This window comes from Rhinolophus sinicus, chromosome 3, assembly GCF_057876585.1.
Source record: "Rhinolophus sinicus isolate RSI-liver-muscle chromosome 3, RSI-T2T, whole genome shotgun sequence".
Lineage (NCBI taxonomy): Eukaryota > Metazoa > Chordata > Mammalia > Chiroptera > Rhinolophidae > Rhinolophus > Rhinolophus sinicus.
This window is the reverse complement of record NC_142503.1, coordinates 92,727,020-92,748,192: the sequence shown is the minus strand read 5'-3', so window position 1 is coordinate 92,748,192 and position 21,173 is coordinate 92,727,020. Positions and strand designations below refer to the sequence as shown.

General features: G+C 44.1%; 1 protein-coding gene and 1 pseudogene across 2 annotated transcripts; both read right to left on the bottom strand.

The window, feature by feature from the left end:
* On the bottom strand, positions 1–1,355 carry LOC109441011 (succinate dehydrogenase [ubiquinone] cytochrome b small subunit, mitochondrial pseudogene; annotated as a pseudogene). Its single transcript, XR_016020740.1, has one exon. The product of XR_016020740.1 is annotated as a succinate dehydrogenase [ubiquinone] cytochrome b small subunit, mitochondrial pseudogene (transcript).
* A 7,183-nt stretch (positions 1,356–8,538) lies between these two features.
* CCL26 (C-C motif chemokine ligand 26) lies at positions 8,539–12,962 on the bottom strand. Its single transcript, XM_019720004.2, has 3 exons — positions 12,693–12,962; positions 12,491–12,605; positions 8,539–8,794 (listed from the first exon to the last, which is right to left on the bottom strand). The coding sequence occupies exons 1-3, from the start codon at positions 12,763–12,765 to the stop codon at positions 8,698–8,700; spliced, it is 285 nt and encodes a 94-aa protein (XP_019575563.2). The 5' UTR covers positions 12,766–12,962; the 3' UTR covers positions 8,539–8,697.
* Positions 12,963–21,173: the final 8,211 nt, after the last annotated feature.

Sequence of the window (21,173 nt, the reverse complement as noted above, 5' to 3'; positions counted from 1 at the left end):
TTTTTTTTTTTTTTTTTTTTATGTCGAATTTTATTTTTTTTAAAAACTTTGTTTTCATACAATACATTTTCACATTAGATTCCCACAGTGGGAAAAAATAATAATGTATTATTTAAAGTCTTATATTTGTGGACAGATTATCTCAAGAAAAGTAAAATGAACACATTTGAGGATTAAATCTCAGTTTAGAATCTGTTATAGTTTGATGCATCTAATATGGAACCTCTTCCCTACATGGAATTTTTCTATATTCAGAAGTTCTTCAGGCTCTTTTTCTTAGGATTTAGATATTAGTAATGTGAAATATCAGCATTTCCTAATTTTAAAGTTTCTTAAGGACACACAACCATGAGTAACTGGTGTCAACTGAACAGAGGGGGAAGTTTTCAAACATTTAGCACTGCTTAAGTGTCTGCAGTCTTTACTTATGAATTAAAAGTCTTTTCTTTTCTCCATCATTCCCAAGACAAATACAGAAGTTTGATCAGGTAGTGATAGTAATAAAGCTGAATTTCTTTTAAGAGTTTGATAAATTAAAATGCAAAAGCTCATACATATGTTTAGTTATGATGTGACATATGTTTAGTTATGATGTGAGTCTTGTGAGAAGCTGGGAGACAACCCCATTAACTCATCAGAATAAGGAACTCGGTCTCACAATTTCTTGAATACAATTCCTCATAAACCTTTTCCTCAAAGATTACATTGTAAGACTAACCAGGTGATTGGGAGAAGAGATTTATCTCACCAATGGAATTATCTTTTATTTCCTTCTTATGTGAGTAGAATGGCATGACAGAGCAGAGGCAAAGAGGTGTACAATCAATTCTCAACATACGAAGTCAAGAAAGTCAGAGCTTCCATAGCATGGCAACAGCTTTGCAGATGCCCACATCATGATAGTTGAAATAACAAAGCCCAGCAAATGTTAAGGCTGAGAGTGCCAAAATGCCTGCCTTGGCAGCTTTCTGCCATGCACTCGCTTGCACATAGTCAGTAGCAACTTGTCGAAGGCCCCAGTGACTGTGGAGAGTGAGGACTGCAGCCAGCGAGTAGTCCATTGCAGAGGAAAGATTCAAATAAGCAGCTGGAAGTAGGCCCAGGAGCAAAACACTGACAACCCTCTCACCAGTCCAGTGGAGAGACGCAGCCTTGGAACCAGAATGGCAGCTGGGTGACAGGTGAATGTGCTGTGTTCCACACCATCCTGGGGTAGGTCGGTCCTGGAGAAATGCTGAGACGTGAGCAGGTCTGACCACTGAGGTTCGGAGGAGAACTTGGCCTCCTTGGGCACTGCAAAGGACACTCAGTCTCCAGATACACGCCATGTCGCTACTTGCTGGTGCTCTTAACAACAAGGTTGCCGGTTCTATCCCCACCTGGGCCACTGTGAGCTGCGCCCTCCACAACTAGATTGCAACAACTATTTGACTTGGAGCTGATGGGTCCTGGAAAAACACACTTAAATAAACAAAAGTTTAAAACAAAACAAAACAAATAAACAAGAAGTATAAATTGGTTGTTACAAAGTATTCATGAGGATGGAGGGTATAGCATATGGATTATAGTCAATAATATTGTAATAACTATGTATGGTGTCCAGATAGGTACTAGATTTATCAGGGTGATAGATGGGAGGGGGTTGAGGGGCAGGGTGAAAAAGGTGAAGGGATTAAGAAGTACAAATTGGTAGTTACAAAATCATCATGGGGATGTAAAGTAAAGCATAGGGAATATAGTCAATAATATAGTAATATCTATATATAGTGCCAGGAGTGTGCTAGACTAGTCAGGGGTATCACTCCTTAGATTATATAAATGTCTAACCATATGCTGTACACCTGAAATTAATATAAAATAATATCGACTGTCAACTGTAACTGAAAAATTAAAAAAGGAGGGAAGGTGAAGGGCAATAAGTGGTCCAAATTTCCAGGTATAAAACAAATAAGTCATAGGGATGTAATGTGCAGCATAGGGAATATAGTCAATAATACTGTGATAGCATAATGTGGTATCAGATGGTTGCTGGACTCTCTCTGGTGATCACTTCTTTAGGTGTATAAATGTTGAATAACTATTATGTACACCTGAAACTCATAAAATTATGTTATATATATATATACATATATATATACATATATATGTATATATATATATATGTATATATATACATATATATATATATATATATATATATATATATATATATATATATTTATTTATTTATTTATTGGGGAAGGGGAACAGGACTTTATTGGGGAACAGTGTGTACTTCCAGGCCTTTTTTCCAAGTCAAGTTGTTGTCCTTTCAATCTTAGTCGTGGAGGGGGCCATTCAGCTTCAAGTTGTTGTCCTTTCAGTCTTAGTTGTGGAAGGCGCAGCTCAGCTCCAGGTCCAGTTGCCGTTGCTAGTTGCAGGGGGCGCAGCCCACCATCCCTTGTGGGAGTCGAACCAGCAACCTTGTGATTGACAGGACGTGCTCCAACCAACTGAGCCATCCGGGAGCTCAGCAGCAGCTCAGCTCAAGGTGCCGTGTTCAATCTTAGTTGCAGGGGGCAGAACTCACCATCTCTTGCAGGACTCGAGGAATTGAACTGGCAACCTTGTGGTTGAGAGCCCACTGGCCCATGTGGGAATCGAACCAGCAGCCTTTGGAGTTAGGAGCACGGAGTTCTAACCGCCTGACCCACTGGGCCGGCCCTGTTAACTATATTTTTAATAAAAGTATTTTTTAAAATGGCTACTATCAAGAAAGTGAGAAGACAACCCAGAGAATGGGAGAAAATATTTGCAAGTAATATATCTAATAAGGGTCTAGTATCCAAAATATATAAAGACCTCTTATAAATCAATAATGAAAAGGCAAAGGCAAAAAGTTTGAGTAGACATTTCTTCAAAGAAGACATACATGACCAATAAGCACATGAAAAGATGCTCAACATCATTAGTCATAAAGGAAATACAAATCAAAACCATAATGAGATGACACTTCACATCTTACTAGGATGATTTATCAAACAAACAAATAACAGCAAGTGTTGACAAGGATATGGAAAACTTGGAGCCCTCATACATTGCTAGTGATGATGTAAACTGGTTCAGCTGTTATGAAAAACAGTTTGGGGTAGTTTTTCAAAACGTTAAATATAGAGTTACCACACACCCAGCTATTTCACCCCTACATATGAGGTCTGACAATTAAGTTCGCGATCTCATCCTAGAAAACCTGCCACACACCTCATTGCTGAATATCACTACGGTCACCTTCGGAGTACTCCCCTTGGGAAGCTATGCACTGACACAAGCGCCTAGTCCACCCTTCAAAGCAATTTTGGAACTCTTTTTCTGGAATGGCCATCATAACTGTCATCGTATTACCCTTCATGTACTGGATGTCATCAAAATGTTTTCCTTTCAGTATTTCCTTTATCTTCGGGTAAAGAAAGAAGTCACTGGAGGCCAGATCAGGTGAGTAGGGAGGATGTTCCAATACAGTTATTTGTTTACTGGCTAAAACTCCCTCACAGACAGTGCTGTGTGAGCTGGTTGGTGCATTGTTGTGTGCAAGAGCCATGAATTGTTGGTGAAAAATTCGGGTTGTCTAACTTTTCCACGCAGCTTTTTCAGCACTTCCAAATAGTCAGCTTGGTTAACTGTCCAGTTGATACAAATTCATAATGAATAATCCCTCTGATATAAAAAAAAGTTAGCAACATCGTTGCAACAAGTTCATGAACTTAATTGTCAGACTTTGTATATACTCAAGAGAAATGAAAACATGTTCATAACAAAAACTTGGACACCAATGTACAGCATTACTCGCAATAGCCAAAAACTGGAAACAACCCAAATATCCTTCAACTGATGGATGGGTAAACAAAAGGTGGTATAATCCACGCAACAGAATATTTTTTAACCATAAAAATGAATGAAGTACTGATATATGCTGCAATATGACTAAATCTTGAAAATATGTCAAGTGAAAAAAGCCAAATGCAAAAGGCTACATATTGTATGATTCCATTTATATGAAATGTTCAAAATAGGAAAATCCATAGAGACAGGAGTAGATTAGTATTTGCCAGCGCTGAAGGGAGGGGAGAATAGGGAGTGACTCCTAATAGCTATGTGGTTTCTTTTCGGGCTGATGAAAGTATTCTGGAATTCATAGTAATGATGGTTGCACAACTTTGTGAATCTACTAAAATCACTAAATTGTACACTTTAACATGGTGAATTTTATGGTGTGTGAATTATATCTCAATAAAAAATAAAATTTTAGAAGTCAATTGTATTATGAAACAGACGGGATAGAAATAGCCCCACACAAGAACTGAGTTGCAGAGCTGCAGGTGGCTCAGTTGGTTAGAGTGCAGTGCTCATAACACCAATGTCACCAGTTCGATTCCCACATGGGCCAGTGAGCTGCGCCCTCCATAACTAGAGTGAAAACAATGGCTTAACTTGGAGCTGATGGGCCCTGGAAAAACACACTGTTCCCCAACATTCCCCAATTAAAAAAAAAAAGAACTGAATTGCAAAAACTATTCAATGGAGGAATAATACGATAGTTATTTTAATAAATGGTGCTGGAGCAATTGAGTATCCATAGATAAATAAACAAACAAACCAACCTGGACCTAAATCTCATACCTAAACAAAAGTTAATCCAAAATGCACCATAGATTTAACTGTAAATGAAAAATTATAAAACTTTTAGGAGAAAACAGAAAAAAATCACTGGGACTTAAGCTTGGTGAAGAATTCTTAGGAATGACACCAAAAACATGGAGAAAAATAAAAAAATTAAACTTTATCCAAATTAAATATTGTGGTCTATGCAGGATCCTCCTGTTAAGATGAAAAGACAAACTACAGACTGGGAAGAAACATTTGCAAACCGCGTATTGATAAAGGACTCATCCAAACTCAACAGTGAAGACAAGAAACCTAATTAGAAAACGGACAAAAACACAAGAGACGTTTCACCGAAGAAGAAATATGCAAATAAGCACATGAAAACATGTTCCACTTCACTAGCCAATAGGGAAATGAAAATTATGGCCACAATGACTATTTATCACTACACAGCTATTAGGTCAGCTAAAATAAAAAAATATCAAATGCTAGCAAGGATGACCAGAAATTACATCTTTGGTTGGAATGTAAAATGATACAATCACTCTGGAAAATTGCTTGGCAGTTTCTTAAAAAACTAAACATACGCTGTGACCCAGCAATTGCATTCCTGGGCGTGTACCCCAGAGAAATAAAAACGATGCCCACACAAGAACCTGTATGTACATGATTGTTCTTAGCAGCTTTATTTATAATAGCCCCCAACTGAAAACCTACAAGAGGAGAAAGGCGAAATAAACTGCGGTACATCATACCGTGGGATACCACTCATCAGTGAGAAACAATGAACTATTGATACACACAACCACTTGGATGTATCTCAAGGGCATTGTGTGAAGCTAAAAAAGCCAAACTAAAGTCACATACTGTATGATTCCATTGATATAACATTCTTGAAATGACACAATTATAGAGAAGGAGAACAGACTAGTCGTTGCTGGGGTTAATGAGGGTGAGGAGGAGGCAATGACTATAAAGAGATAACACTAGGGGATTTTTGTGGTGATGGAATCATTCTGTATCTTGGTTGTAATGGTGGCTACATGAATCTACGCATGTCATAAAATGACAGAACCATACAGACACTTCATACCCATGTCAATTTCCTGGGTATGCTATTGTATTATAATTATGTAAGATGAAACTCTTAGGGAAAACTGGATAAAAGATAAACCCAACTTTTCTGTACTACTTGTGCAACTTCTTGTGAATTTATAATTACTTTTTTAAATAATTACTTTTTTAAAACTTATTTAGGCTATATAGACATAGGCATCCTAGGGTTGATAGGTAGATAATATTCATGTTTATCATTAATATTTTATGAGAAAACACTGCCCAATATGAAGGCATTTCATTTACCCAGTGCCAACAGTCTATGAGGTGTTGCACAGTATTTAATTTTCCAAATAACATAAACTTACCTCGCTAAATAACGTTAAAACATTTACTGAGCATTTTCCCAAAACATATTAAAATTGTCTGTGCTTTGTTGCACAAACAAAAATGTAAGGCGGCAGGATAACTCAGTTGGTTAGAGCGTGAGCTCTGAGCAACAGGGTTGCTGGTTTGATTCCCACATGGGCCAGTGAGCTGCGCCCTCCACAACTAGAGTGAAGACAACGAGCTGCCGCTGAGCTGCCACTGAGCTTCCGGTTGGCCGGATGGCTCAGTCGGTTAGTGCTCTCAACGACGAGGTTGCTGGTTCGACTCCTGCTAGCGATGGTGGGCTGCGCCCCCTGCAACTAGATTGACAAACGGCAGCTGGACTTGGAGCTGAGCTGCGCCCTCTGCAACAAAGATTGAAAGGGCACAACTTGACTTGGAGCTGACGGGTCCAGGGAAAAAATACACTGTTCCCCAATAAAGTCCTGTTCCCCTTCCCCAATAATAATAATAATAAAACCTTAAAAGAAAAACGTAAGGCAGAATTCAATATCAGGGTCAGTTCAGGGGTTAGGGGCCTGCCAGGCAGTCAGCTGTAAATATTGACTCAGTATCTTTCTTCCTTTTTTTTTTTAAGCCACCAAAATGGGTTTATTTTTGTCACGGAACATGCACAAAACTACAATTGTATCATTACTTTGGTTTCCTTAAATATTACTTAAGTATGCATTAAAAATATATGTTTAAAGTTAAAAGAAATGTAACATTTTCAAGAAGTCCTCTGTAAAAACTCCTTTTCAATATACTTTCCTGCTTTGTTAAATACGTAAATAACTTAATCTATAGTTATAAATAAAACAATTAACTCTTACGCCCTAAAAGTATATACAAATTTTGAAGCTTGACAAAAGTGATCTCTTTTTTCTTTTTTTTAAGATTTTTATTGGGGAAAGGAAACAGGACTGTATTGGGGAACAGTGTGTATTTCCGGGACTTTTCCAAGTCAAATTGTTGTCCTTTCAATCTTAGTTGTAGAGGGCATGGCTCATCTCCAGGTCCAGTTGCCGTTTTCTTCAATCTAGTTGCAGGGGGCGCAGCCCACCATCCCTTGCGGCAGTCGATGAGTGGAACTGGCAACCTTGTGGTTGAGAGTCTGCGCTCCAACCGTGAGCGCAGCTCATTGACTTCATTCTAGTTGCGGAGGGCGCAGCTCGCTCGCTGGCCCACATGGGAATCCAACCGACAGGCCCGTTGCCCAGAGCTTGCACTCTAACCAACTGAGCCACCCGTCTGCCCCAAAAGTGATCTCTTTTATTTTATAAATACTTGAAATAATGTGCAGTATTTGCAGTATTTATTATAAAATAAAAGACTTACCATCACAAGTTCTTATTGCCCCTCTCACCCAGTTCTCCCAACAATAGACCTTCCAGGGCACTTGATGAAGATTCATGCATTTAAAATGTCAAAATGTTCTAAACACTAGATTTTTAAAACAGTACAGAAAGTTGCCATTTAACTATTACTAAGCCTTACTAAAATCACTTCAGTTTGTCTGAAGAACAAGAAATGCTTCTAGCGCAAGGCTCATACCAACATGGGTCAGGGAGCTGCGTCCTCCACAACTTAGACTGAGAAACAATGGCTTGAATCGGACTTGGGGGCGGGGGAGGGGAAAACTGCTTCTAAAGAGTAAATGCTTGTACTATCATTTAAATGGAAGCTAACAAAGTCTAAAATAAAACCAGATTAAATTGTATTAGTCTTGGGAAAAATATTCCATTGAGATTCTGCTATAGAAATAGAATCACTACTATCCTAAATTTTCTAAAATTTATTTTGAACCAAACTTTGATTAGTTGAAACTTTCAGGGTAGAAATAATGACACACAAAAATGATCTTAGACATTACAGAACATTTGATTAGTTTTACTCTAATGACTGGAAATCTCTTTTTTTAAATAAAAATTTTATTGGGGAATATTGGGGAATAGTGTGATTTTCCAGGACCCATCAGCTCCATGTCAAATCTTGTTTTCAATCTAGTTGTGGGGGACACAGCTCACTGGCCCATGTGGGGATCAAACCAGAGACGGGAGTGTTGAGCACTGCGCTCTAACCACTGAACCAACCGGCCGCCCTTAATGACTGTAAATCTTTATTCCTTCAGAAAATAGTCACATATTTATTGAATAACATCTCCTGTTTAGTGATTAGATAACCATTAGTTGTCTATTTAGTTATTAGATAACCACTCAAGATATATTAGGTAAGCACTCAAATTATTTTTATGTAATAAAACTGAAAAGAGTTTTGCATGTTGAAAATGCTTCATAACGCATTGCTTTTTAGGCTGTCGTTTTCAGAGTATAAAACCACCTTCGGGTTCACTGCCCCTGGGAACCCCACTGCTGCCCCTGAGCTTCTGCTACTCACCACCGTGGAGGCCGAGGAAGACCTCAGTTTCTTTTCTTTTGTCAGGTTTATCGAATAAGAATATTTATGAGTAAGTCCAATTTTTATGAAAAACCTTTATTAAAGAAAACTCTGGTGGAAAATGCCTTTCCTCCCCACCAGGTCCATGAAGCCATCTGTTGAAGAAATTCTCCAGGCTCCGCCAAGAACAGGACCAAGAGCAGAGCCTAGGTCCTGGGGCTGAAAATTCAGCGGTCACAGCCGTTGCTGAGCTCGCAGTAAAGAAATGTATTTTTGCACCCACTTGTCCTTCGGATCGGTACATACTTTCTGGCCTCTTTTGGTAGTGAATCTGTGGGAAAAGAGACGCTGAGAGTCAATGCTGAGAACTTCCGTCTTCTGGAAAGGGATGGGAAAGGAGGGGCAGCCGCCTGACTTCCCTCTTCTCAAACTGCTGGTCTTCTCCCCTTGCCGCACCTCTATCGCACTGTCCCTGCTCCCTCTTTTGGCCCTTGCCCTCCCTCCTCTCCAATATCCTGCTTTCCCCAGGAAACCACGTTTTCAGGCGCGCCTCCCCCAGGAAGCATTTTCCAACAGCTCTAGTCCGAAGCACTAACCTGTACCGTGCCTCTTAAGAGTTTTCACTGAGATGTAATTCACACATCATACAGCTTACTCATTTAAAGTGTATAATTGGAATTCAGTTTTTAGTATATCTATAGATGATACAGCCATCACTACTATCAATTTTGGAACATGTGCATCACCTCCCAAAAAGGAACCTCATATGCATTCTGCCACTTAATTTGTAAGCACATTATCATGGGTTGTTCGCCAGGATTCTTGTGCATTTCTTCCTAGGATTCCTGATTCCCGCTGTGAGCTCATTAAGATTGGGGGATCTGGTTAACGTCCCTGAATCTCCTCCAGCCTCCTGTACCCTGAGAACACTCAGACGTGACGTGAGCCTAGATCGGGGCCCTCTAGCCTGGAGCACCTGGCAGCACCCAGAGATGTTTTCAGGGCTGTCAGGCAGGCCCCAGTACATGCAGGGGAGAAGAGCCAAAAGAATGGGAAAATAGAGAGAAGCAAGAGTTTTGTGGACATGTGAAAAGGTGGCTGCACATAGCTTTGATATGGATCCTGTTGAGAGATGGGCATCTTGAATTTCGGCCAGTCTGAGGGACTTGTCGACCAACAGAGTGTGGCAGAAGTGAGTGACACTATGTGACTTCAGAAGCTAAATCAGAAAAGATGGTGGAGCTTCTGCTGGTTTGCTGGATCACTGGTGCTGAAACCTGGAATCACCTGGTAAGGACTCCTACCCCAGGTCACCACACTGTGAGGGAGTCTAAACTAGTCCTACAGGGAAACCACACACACACAGAGGCCCCGAAGACAGAGATGCTGCCAGCCCCAGTGGTTCCAGCTCCAGCCCCTCCTGACACATGAAAGACTCCAAGCCAAAACCATCCAGCCAAGCCTTTCTGGAATTTCAGACCCACAGAAACTACATGAGATAAGAAACGGGGCCATTGTCTTAAGCCCCTAAGTTCTGGGGGTGGTTTATTATACAACCATAGGTAACTGACATAAACCTCTCACCTTCCTTTTACAAATGAGGAAACTTGACTTGCCCAAGGTCACACAGCTTATAAGTGAGAGAGCCACTGCTCTGAGGCCAGCTCAGGGCTCTTCACCTGCAGTTGGTTAAGTGTTGATGACTCTAAACCTCCAGAAAGCCAATCAAGACACAAAGGAGAAGACCCAGGGCATCCTGAGCCCTGGAGTGCCCTCCCCCAGCCCCCCACCATGTCTAGGCACTTGAGTGCCTCTTTCCCATCCTTAACAGTCCCAAAACGATGGCATTTAAGTTGGCTTCTGGAGTCCTTTCTTTCCCCTTCTGCACCATTCTCTCATGCTCAGGAAGCCCCATGTCCTGGAGAGTAGTGACCACCCCTTCCCTGTGTGTATTTGCACTTAATTAAAGATGCTCCCATTTGTTGAATGTTCACTGTGTGGAGGCATAGCACTAAATGCTTTGCATATATTACCTTGTTTAGTCCTGCCAGGGGGCCTGTGAGGTGTGTGTCATCTCTCCTGCTACCAATGAGTCTGGCGTGACCTGGCTCCTCTTTACCTGTCTGCCTCGTCAGTGACATGGTCCTCTTCTCACCCCCACCTGCTGCTCCCTCTGCCTGGTGCATGCCTGCTCCTTCCTGCCCCCTTTACCTGGGCTACTTCCACTGATCCTTGAGGGTCTTGGTGTAAATATCACTTCCTCCGAGATACTCTCCTGACACCGAGTTAGTCCTCCTGAGACTATGACGAAGAGTGGCAGAATATGCCATCCCAAACTATGCCACTTTGGCATAGGATTATTTTGAGCTAAAGTCACTTAAAAAAAATTCAGGTGCCAGAATGGCTCTCTGACCTCCCCCTTTCTTCCTGGAAGCAGGAGATAAAACACTCATGTAAAAAAGGTCCTCCCTTATGGCAGAAATAGTGCCATTTGCGACAATATGGATGGATCTTTAGATTATTATGCTAAGCGAAATAAGTCAAACAAAAAAAGTGGAGAACCATATGATTTCACTGATATGTGGGGTATAAAACTGAAAACAACAAAGGAACAAGACAAACAAACAAAGAAACAAAAACTCATAGACATGGGCCAGCCCGGTGTCTCAGGAGGTTAGAGCTCCATGCTCCTAACTCCAAACGCTGCCATTTCGATTCCCACATGGGCCAGTGGGCTCCCAACCACAAGGTTGTCAGTTCAATTCCTCGAGTCCCACAAGGGATAGCGAGCTCTGCCCCCTGCAACTAAGATTGAACACAGCATCTTGAGCTGAGCTGCCGCTGAGCTCCCGGATGGCTCAGTTGGTTGGAGCACGTCCTCTCAACCACAAGGTTGCTGGTTCGACTCCCGCAAGGGATGGTGGGCTGTGCCCCCTGCAACTAGCAACGGCAACTGGACCTGGAGCTGAGCTGCACTCTCCATAACTAAGATTGAAAGGACTACAACTTGACTTGGAAAAAAGTCCTCGAAGTATACACTGTTCCCCAATAAAGTCCTGTTCCCCTTCCCCAATAAAATCTTTTAAAAAAAACCCAACCAAACAAAAAAACCTCATAGACACAGACAACAGTTTAGTGGTTACCAGAGGGTAAGGGGGGAGAGGAGTGGTAGATGAGGGTAAAAGGGATCAAATATATGGTGATGGAAGGAGAACTAACTCTGGGTGGTGAACACACAATGTGATATGTATGTAGATGATGTATTATAGAACTGTACACTTGAAACCTATGTAATTTTACTAAGCATTGTCATCCCAATAAACTCTAACTTAACAAAAAATTTAAAAATGGTCCTCTCTGTACCAGGAGGAAAGAAACATCTTTATCACCAGAGATAGGGCATCAAGGCCAAGAGAATTCTGTAGAAAGAGACCTTGCCAAGATAACTTGTACCATCCTTTAGCGCCCCTCCCCCATACATTTTAGTTACTTTTCCATAATTGCCTCTCTTTGTTCAACTTAGTATAAAAATATTTAGTTTTCGTCACTTTTTTGGTCCTTCATTTTCTTATGAGGACTCCCATGTACGTGTAAAAATCTGTATGCTTTTCTCCTGTTTATCTGTCTATGTCAATTTAATTGTCAGGCCGAGCCTAAGAGGGCAGAGATTTTTCTCCCCTACAGTGACAAGCTCCCTCCTGCTTTCCCTCCTGCACCCATCACAACTGTGATTACCTATTTTGTGCAAACATCTTTTAATGCCTCATTTCTTGTGCTAGATGTAAGTTCTGTAAGAGCTGTCTTATATTCTCTTTTCTATTCAGCATTTAGCACAGTGCCTGGATTGTGCCTGGCATGTGGTATGCGAATTAGGAAACCAAAGCTCAGAATCACACCTGTTAGTGGCAGAGGCGCGGTGGCAACCCAAGTTACCAGGCTCTCATCCTGAGGCTCATCCTGGCACTCCGGGGGCCTGCCCAGCACCCACCCAATTATGTGGCCGGTAGCCCAAAGGATAAATACTCACATCACAGCCCGCTGGGAACAGCTGCTCCTCGTGAATTCGTAGGTTTGCACCCTGTTCAAAGGCAGGGTCTTGTGGCTGAATCGTAAGCAGCAGTACCTGGCCACATCACTGCCGTCTATAAAACAGGGAGAGGAAGGGCCTTGGAGATGCCCCTTGGCTTCACTCCCAGTCCCCCCAGGAAGGGAGTGGGGCAGCTACATACGTGAGGCAGCTCCGAGGTGGACACTCAGGATGAAAACCAGGAGAACCCCAGGGGCTATGGGGAAGGTCTTCATGCTGCTGCAAGCCGAGCCCGTCACAGTCTTCACCCCAGTTCCTCCTGCTCTAACCAGAACCCCTTTTATGGGGATGAGCGCTCCCTATAAAAGGGGCAATCCCTGTAGTTAATTCCAGATAATTTTAAGTTGAGAACTTTGACCCCTATGGAGGAGCAACCGGACACCCAGGAGAAAGAGATTGGAAAGTGAGGAAATGTCATCTGGGGGAAGGGGCGGAGACAGGATACAATTGAAAGCCTCAGGCCCAGAATTATGTCAACACCTCCTTGCTAGAACAGCTAAAGCAGAAGGAACGAAATAATAATTCCAGTGAATTGATCTAAATTCCCTCATAACACAGTTAGCTGTTCCAGATGAATTTCTGGCTCTTGGCCAAAGCTTTCCTTGCTTTCTAAACATTGCTGATCTCTTGGTGAAGTCTGGACAGTCTCAGGACATGCAGAGAGCAGCCTGACTAGGACAATGGACATTCAAGAATGTTCTCAGTGTCACACATCTCCCAACACAGGAGGTGCCAGAGCTGCCTGGGGCACTCAGAGCCCTCTCATCTGGCATAAGGACGCCAAGCCTGACAGAACAGCTCCATGGCCCCCAGTCTGAAAGATATACCTATTCTCTGTCCCTTCTTTGCTCCCTGGGTGGGGCTTTTTGGGAGGGGGACCCAGGACTATATATTGTAACCAGATTTGGCTGAGGTGGAGAAACTGAATTCTAGAAATGGGTAGTGACTTCTGCCAGGAGAGTCTTAAGGAGGGGCAGGCCGGGCTTTCAGACCCGAATCTCACAGCTGCACTCGGTCCTTCCCACTCCCCGACATGACCCCAGGCTTTAAAATTTTGAACTTAAGGTGTGTTTTTTTTTGTTTGTTTGTTTGTTGTTTTTTTTTAAAAAAGGCCACTAGCCATCTAGAACCATAGACTTTTTCCAGGCTAACTGGGACTTTTAAACACCCTCAGACTGTTTTGACACCTCTGAGTGACTTGAACTTGTCTCAACCTAGGACAGCTCTGTGTGGGGCAAAATTCTTTTAAGTTCTTTTTAAATTTTGGGTGAAATCTGTACTCATATTGCTTCTATCTATAGACCCAGTTCTACACTAATATGTCTAATTTCTCTTCTTTTGGAAGATGAGGAAATTGAGGTTTCGGCAGATTTGTTGTTTTAGTTTGGGTTCCCCAAGAGCAGGCCCTGCGACAAGGATTCCAACGCAAGCAATTCACGAGGGAGGTGATTCCAGAAGATGCCAGTAGAGGAGGGGGTGTTACTGGAGAGGGGGGGCCCTTCTCAGGGTGACGTCCGGGCTTGGCTTTCACACTGGGGGTCGAAACCAGAGGAGTCTGGTTAGCTTCCCACACTGGGTGTGGAACCCAGGCCTCGGAGAGGAAATTCAGGGATCCTAGCCGCCACGTTCCCGGGGTGGTCCCTCCTCAGTGCGATGTCCAGGTTCTTGGCATCTTGAGCAAAGAATTGAATGAGACACAGCAGTAAAGTGGTGAAAAAGTTTATTAGAAAAGATAGCACACTCCAAAGAATTAGGAGCAGGCTGAGCACGAAGAAAAGCGGCTCAAGGCCCAAGGCTCAAGGTGTCATTATTATCAGGAGAGAAAGTACACTCCAAAGGGTTTGGAGCAGCCCTGAGCAAAGGCAAGACTCGAGAGGGAGCCTGGGGTTTTATCTTTTCTTCTCTAGGGTGGGCTGCTCCTCTCCAGGCCCAGGACCGCCTGATTGACACCTGTGATAGACAAGGGGCTATTACCGTGTTTCCCCAAAAATAAGATCTAACCGGGAAATAGCACTAGCATGATTTTTCAGGATGCTCATAATACAAAATAAGCCCTAATATGTCTTTTGGAGCAAAAATTAATATAAGACCAGGTCTTTTTTTCGGGGAAATACAGTAGGGCTTATTTTATATTATGAGTATTCTGAAAAATCATGCTAGTGCTATTTTCTGGTTAGATCTTATTTTCGGGGAAACACGGTACCTCATCCTCTTAGACTGCACATGTCTCTTCCCAAAGTTCAGTCTGTTATAATGATATTAATGAACTTCTGGGCATATGTACGACATTACAATGATGGTATAATGAGTGGTGGCCTCTTCCAGTGGCTAATGCTTAGGGCAGAAAAGGAAGAATTTGGGAGGTCTCCAGGCGGTGCTCCCTGTAGGTTGTGTTGGACATGAAGGAATGCAGAGACCCAATTACTTGTCTCTAACTGCCTGCCTTATTTCTCCTGAGAGACGTGATCCCCATAAATGTCTGTGGGGTGTTGAGGGACAGGAGGTCTGTTCTCCTGTATCTGCTTCAAGCTGAGAATGGGGTAGAGCTGTCCCTATCTAATGGGGATTCACGACACTCTCACCCTATCTGATCTTAAGTAAAAAGAGGGGGGTCTCTTCTTCCTTGGTCGGTGTGCACTGGAAGCCTCACTGGGATATAATTCGTATCCTGATGGCCCCTAGATGAGGAGAGACAGATGTTAGTTAACAAATTAAAGCACTGCTCCAAAAATAGGACTCAAATCCCAATTATCGTAATCTCACCCAGGGTTGGGTATGGACTGGCCTGAGGAGTGCTAAAACCCACTTGGTCTCTGAGATAGTGTTTATTTATCCAAGCGTTAAGTCTGGAATGGTCTGAGGGAATGTTGGGCTACAATGATTACAGTTAACAAGGGGCTAAGGAGCTAAGAAACTAGGGAAAAGGAGACTTAAAATTCCTATAGTAGGGTGGCCGGATGGCTCAGCTGGTTAGAATGCAAGCTCTGAACTACAGGGTTGCCGGTTCGATTCCCACATGGGCCAGCGAGCTGTGCCCTCCACAACTAGACTGAAGACGCTGAGCTGCTGGTGGGGTAGCAGGATGGCTCAGTTGGTTAGATTCGTGAGCTCTTAACAAGATTGACAGTTAAATTCCCACATGGGATGGGTGGGCTGCGCCCCCTGCAACTAAAGATTGAAAACGGCCACTGGACTTGGAGCTGAGCTGCGCCCTCCACAACTAGATTGAAGGACAACGACTTGGAGCTGATGGGCCCTGGAGAAACACACTGTTCCCCAATATTTCCCCTGCCCCCAAAACATTCCTGTAGTGAGGGGACTTAAAATTTTTATAGTGAGGCTCTCCCGAATCAGGGGAAGCGAGGCAGAGGAGGGCAGGTGCCAATGGGAGGCGAGGCGGGTTGTCAAGCAGGTTACTGCCACCAGCAGCTGAAGCCCAGTTCTTCCGCGGGGTTCCAGGAGCCCATGGAGAACCAGCCCGAGTCGGCCCAGGTGCAGGGTAAGGAAGCGGGGACATTCACCCCCCGCTGTCTGCATGGCACTGGTGGCAGGCTATGTCCCATTCTCCTCGCTTGTCCTCTGAGCAGGCTGAACCTGCTCTGTGATCAGGAAAAGGCCCTTCAGGTGGAGTCCAGGGCGTCCTCAATGAGCAGCCTGTGACTCACAGAGGGGACTGATGAGGGGATGTGGGTGGGGCTCCAACAGCACCTGCTACAGCCATGATCATGCTTGCCCTCGAATGTTCTCTTCTTTGGGCTAAGCTCCCCTATGCCTTCAACTGCCCCGCTCCATCCTACTGGCCACCTCAGCACACCAGTTTCAACTTTGATGAACTGGGGACCCAAATGTTTCATAAATGGGATACATAAACACTAACTATCAGGGGCTGATAAATAGTTAATAAATTGGATTATATTAAAATTTGGAATTTTTATTCATTAGAAGATTGAAAGGCAATGTGCAGGTTGGGAGATTTTTGCAATATATCCGTACTGGGTTGAAAAATGTCCCTCCATCCGTACTGCTGTGAAAAATGTCACAGCAACCCAGAACTCCAGAATATGACCTTATTTGGAAAATAAGGACTTTGCTGTAGTTAGGAGGAAATCATACTGCGGTTTATAAGAAGAAACATATATTTGGTCTATATCCCCTGGCACACAGCTCCTAAAACCCAGGTAATTTTCTAAGTGGTAAGAGCGATGGGAGCACCTTTTGTTATATTTGGTCTTTTATCCTCAGTTCTTGAAATAGCTTTAAAGCAATGAAGGCAAAAGGAGTATCTTATTATTCTTACCTAGCCCCTCTCAAAGTCACTGCAACTGAGGGCAAGAAAGTCAGGGCATTCATCGTCTACCTCCCATTGCTGCCAGCTGAGGGCACTTGGACCTGCCCTGTGTGGGGGCCAAGGGGGACCCCTCAGGTGGAGGACCTCAGATGCATGTGGATAAAGGATGGAGGGAAGAGTGAGAATGGAAAGGTGAGTGCCGCGGGGATGTGGGCTGGGCAGTGTCTGCTGCATGAAGACTTGGGGGCTGGGACAGAACACCCTTTGGCTTGGAGCAGAATGCCCCACTCTGTGTCGGCAAAGACGCCGCTCTCTGGACCTGTGACCCATGTCACCTGCTCAGGGAAGCTTTCTTCCATCCTCCCTTCTGAGCTGGACTGGGTGGCCCTCCTCTGCTCCCATACAACCCAGTGCAGGATTGAATCACAGAGAGCGTCACCATCACTGTTTCACACACATCAGCTTACCTGCCTTCCTCTCTGGATGGTGAGTGCTTTTCACTCATTCCTTCACTGACTCATTCCTTCAACAAGTTTTTCGTGCTCTCTGCATTGTTCCAGATGTTGCGATCAAGAGTAAACATAACAGATGTGGTCTCTGCTGTCAGGACATGTATATTCTATTAGAGGGAATTGACATCAAGCAGGAAACAATTACCCAATAAATTATGAATTATAGCTGGGGTGTTTGCTTTGATGGAGAAGCACAGAGAGCTTTGAGAATGTATACTGAGGGCATCAGAATGAGGTGAGGGGATCATGAAAGTCTTCCTTTAAAGGAAGTGACCTTTGCACTCAGCCTTGAAGAACAAGGTGCTGGTTATTCTCCAGTGCATGCATCCATGTGCACCAGTGCGCGCGCGCACACACACACACACACACACACACACACACACACACCCGCAATTCAGCATTCTCTACACTCCTCTGCCCTGATAAGTGCTGGAGGACGACTTCCATGGACAGCATCCTCAGGCTTCCTAACCCGCTGGTGGTAACTCCTGGATTTTGCTCACCTTGCTCCCTCCCTGCCTGGCCATAACTCTGGCAGTGGTCTGTGTTTCTCCATGGAGCCAGCTCCCGTGGGGCGACCCCTTTGCTGCAGCCATAGCTCTCCTGGCTCTCTGGCCTCCATAACATTATTTTTGCTCATGCCCCTCACACCTAAAGATGGTAGCATCTTCCTGCCACTGCTAGTCTTTGGGTGCCGCACCATCCCCGTGGGCTCTTAAACAGCTGATCCCTGTACACTCTTTTCATTACAGTCTCTTTTTCTAGATCCTTTTGCATCTGCCATGTTTCTTACTGGCAACCTGACCAAAAAAAAAGACAGCAAGACTAATAGGATAGGAGGGCATTCCAGGGAGATTGAATGCATGTGCAAAGGCCCTGTGGCAGGAGGCAGCAGGGCATATTCAAGGAACTGAAAGAAGGCCAACATGATTGAGACAAAGAGCAGGGGTGGGAGGTGAGAGGACTGAGATGGAGATGGGGAGGGGTGAGGCTGGGGCTGGATCAGGCAGGACCCTGTAGCAGCAGCTAACACTTGGGGCTGACTGCATGCCAGGTATTGGTCTATAGTTATTCACCCACATGAGCTCTCAACACAGCACTATATGGCAGGTCTGTTACTAGTCTCCTTTTACAGATGAGGAAACTGAGGCACACCTGGTAAGTGGTGAGAATGGGATACAAATGCAGGTAGCCCACACTCTTCATATCCAGACTCAAGCGAAGATCTGGGTTTTGTGGAAGCTAAAGCTTACTTAGTCTGGTGGCTTTCTTTTTAAAAAAGGACACAAAGCTACCTAATGAGGTACGGAGTTTTGGAAGGGGCGTGCAAGTGAGAGGCCCTGAGAGAAGCTTCCTGAGCTTCACGGAGAATCCCCACCAACTCTGCTCTACTGCCTCCTGTACAGAGCATGTGTAGTATTTTCTTCTTTGTCCTAAACACATTTGGGAGACATTAAGGAGCTGAAGTAGGACCATGACAAGATTAAAGGAGGAATTTCTAAAGACATACCACCCCACCCATCCCCTGCCCCGGGAAGTTACAAGGAGGATGCACTAGAGAGGGACAAGGGGACATGTGGAAGACCAGTAAGAAGGCTCCTTATCTCGCTTCACAAGCCTGCAGCACAATGTCTGCAACCTGTTTATTTCACGAATGTTTGTTGAATTCTTACCAGGTGCCCAGGCACCATCCAAGGCCCTGGAGATACATGGTGGACAAGACCCAGCCCAGCCCTTACTGAAACTGAGTAAATGGAAATGAAACCTTGTCTGCTGTCCCAGTGAGACCTAAACATCAGGGAGCAGAGAGAGGCCAGAGGAGGCACAGCGTCAGGGTTTCCCCAGCACTGGGCCTACCTCCGGGAGGTAGGCAGAGTCCTGGTTTGGGCCCATTAGAAATAAATACAGTCATGCACCAAGCACATAACAACATTTCAGTCAATGACAGACTGCATATATGACGGTGGTCCCATACGATTATAATGGAGCTGAGTAAGAAACGGAAGGATGTATGGTTCCGGAGGAATTTTTTTCTCTGACGGGAGTGATATCTGTGGTCTTGGCAACAGATTCCCTCTCACTCACAGCACCTCAATTTCAAGTGCACAGATTCCACCCCCATCAGTCAGCCACATCCTGATTCAGCACAAAGGGGCCTGTCCCCCCAGCACTCTGTATTCAGAGGGCACCGCAGCCCTCCCAGATCTAGCCTGATGGTCTTCAGAGGCTGTAACTTCTTCGCTGAGGATCTCAGAGCCCGTACAAGGACACAGGCCCACGGCAGCCACCTTCACGAGGATTACGTGCCACTGCCACTGTGACAAAAGCTTTCTGTGGTGGTGTGCAGCCAGCCTGTCCCTGTGCTTTGGAAATGTTTTCAGGTTGTAAGGATGGAAAGCATTAATACATTTATTTCTTCCCTCAGTTCAATGCCAGAGAGAGCCTTTGTGCCAGATTTGGAACCAAAAACAAATTTCCAAAGTCAAACCATTGAGTCCTTGGTTCTACACCCTCTCCATGTTAAACACCCTTTCCTAAAATGAATACCACAAAGTTCCTTAATCTGTCCACTGCTGCAACATGCAATAGCCAAAACCACGTCGCCATGACACTCCTCTATGTTCCTTTATCTCTCCATCTTGATGTCTTACTCCTACGCATCCTCAGGCCACCTTTCACTCCCTCCCATCTGTCACTACTGTGGTGCTCTGTGCCTAGTCAGTTTCTCCTCAGTATTTCCAGTCACCCAGCCCACATCCCTGTTCATGGAGCAGCACTGACAGCTTTGATGTCCTATTTCTGACCCTAGTGGGAGGAAGTGGGGGCGGGGGGCTTGTGGCACAGTTCACAGCCTGCAGCAGTGTACAGTCATGTCCCGGCCTTCACCTTCACTCCCCACTCACTCACTGACTCACCCAGAACAACTTCCGGCCCTGCAAGCTCCATTCATGCTAAGTGCCCCAGACCATTTTTTTGTTTTTAATACCATATTTTTACTGTGCTTTTTCTATGTTTCAATATGTTTAGGTACACAAATACCATTGTGTTACAATTGCCTACACTATCAGCACAGTAACATGCTATACAGGTTTGTAGCCCAGGAGCTGTAGGCTACCCCATACAGCCTAGGTGTGCAGCGGGCTGTACCATCCACGTTTGTGTGAGTGCCTCCATGATGTTCACACCATGACAAAATCACCTAACAATACGCTTCTCAAAAAAGTATCCCCATCATTAAGCGACACGTGACTATAAAAGGAAACTACATCTTAAATGGAGCCAGTAAGCCCTAAGGGGCAGTTCACACACACTGCCACCTACACCCCAAACAGAAGGACAAACGTTAGCAGAAGGAAGGAAGACTTTCTCCTTGCCCAGCAGAACACCTCCATCTTCACCTGAATCCCTTTAGCTGGTTGCCTTCAGGTTGGGCTCCTAGTTACAACCCAGCCAATAAGAAACTGTACACTCAGCTAATGAGAAGACATAACCACCCTGAACTCTTCTAAAAGAGTCTCTCCCAACTTCCTCTTTTTCCCTATAAAAGCAAGTCCCTCCCCTCTGTCCTTCTGACCTGTCTATAACGGTTTGCCATAGTTTGCTTATCCTGAATTGCAATTCCTCGGCTATTCCTAAATAAATCCATACTGCTGGTAAAATAACTGGCTCTTTTGGTTTTTAAGGTCAACAGGTCGAAGAGAAGCAGCATGGAATCGAGATAAGAAAAACATGTTTCCTGGAATCTGAAAAAGACAAACCTTTTTTGTTTGTGTGTAACCAGTTTCTTCATTTATCTTCATGGCATTTCTTTAAGGGAGGTTTT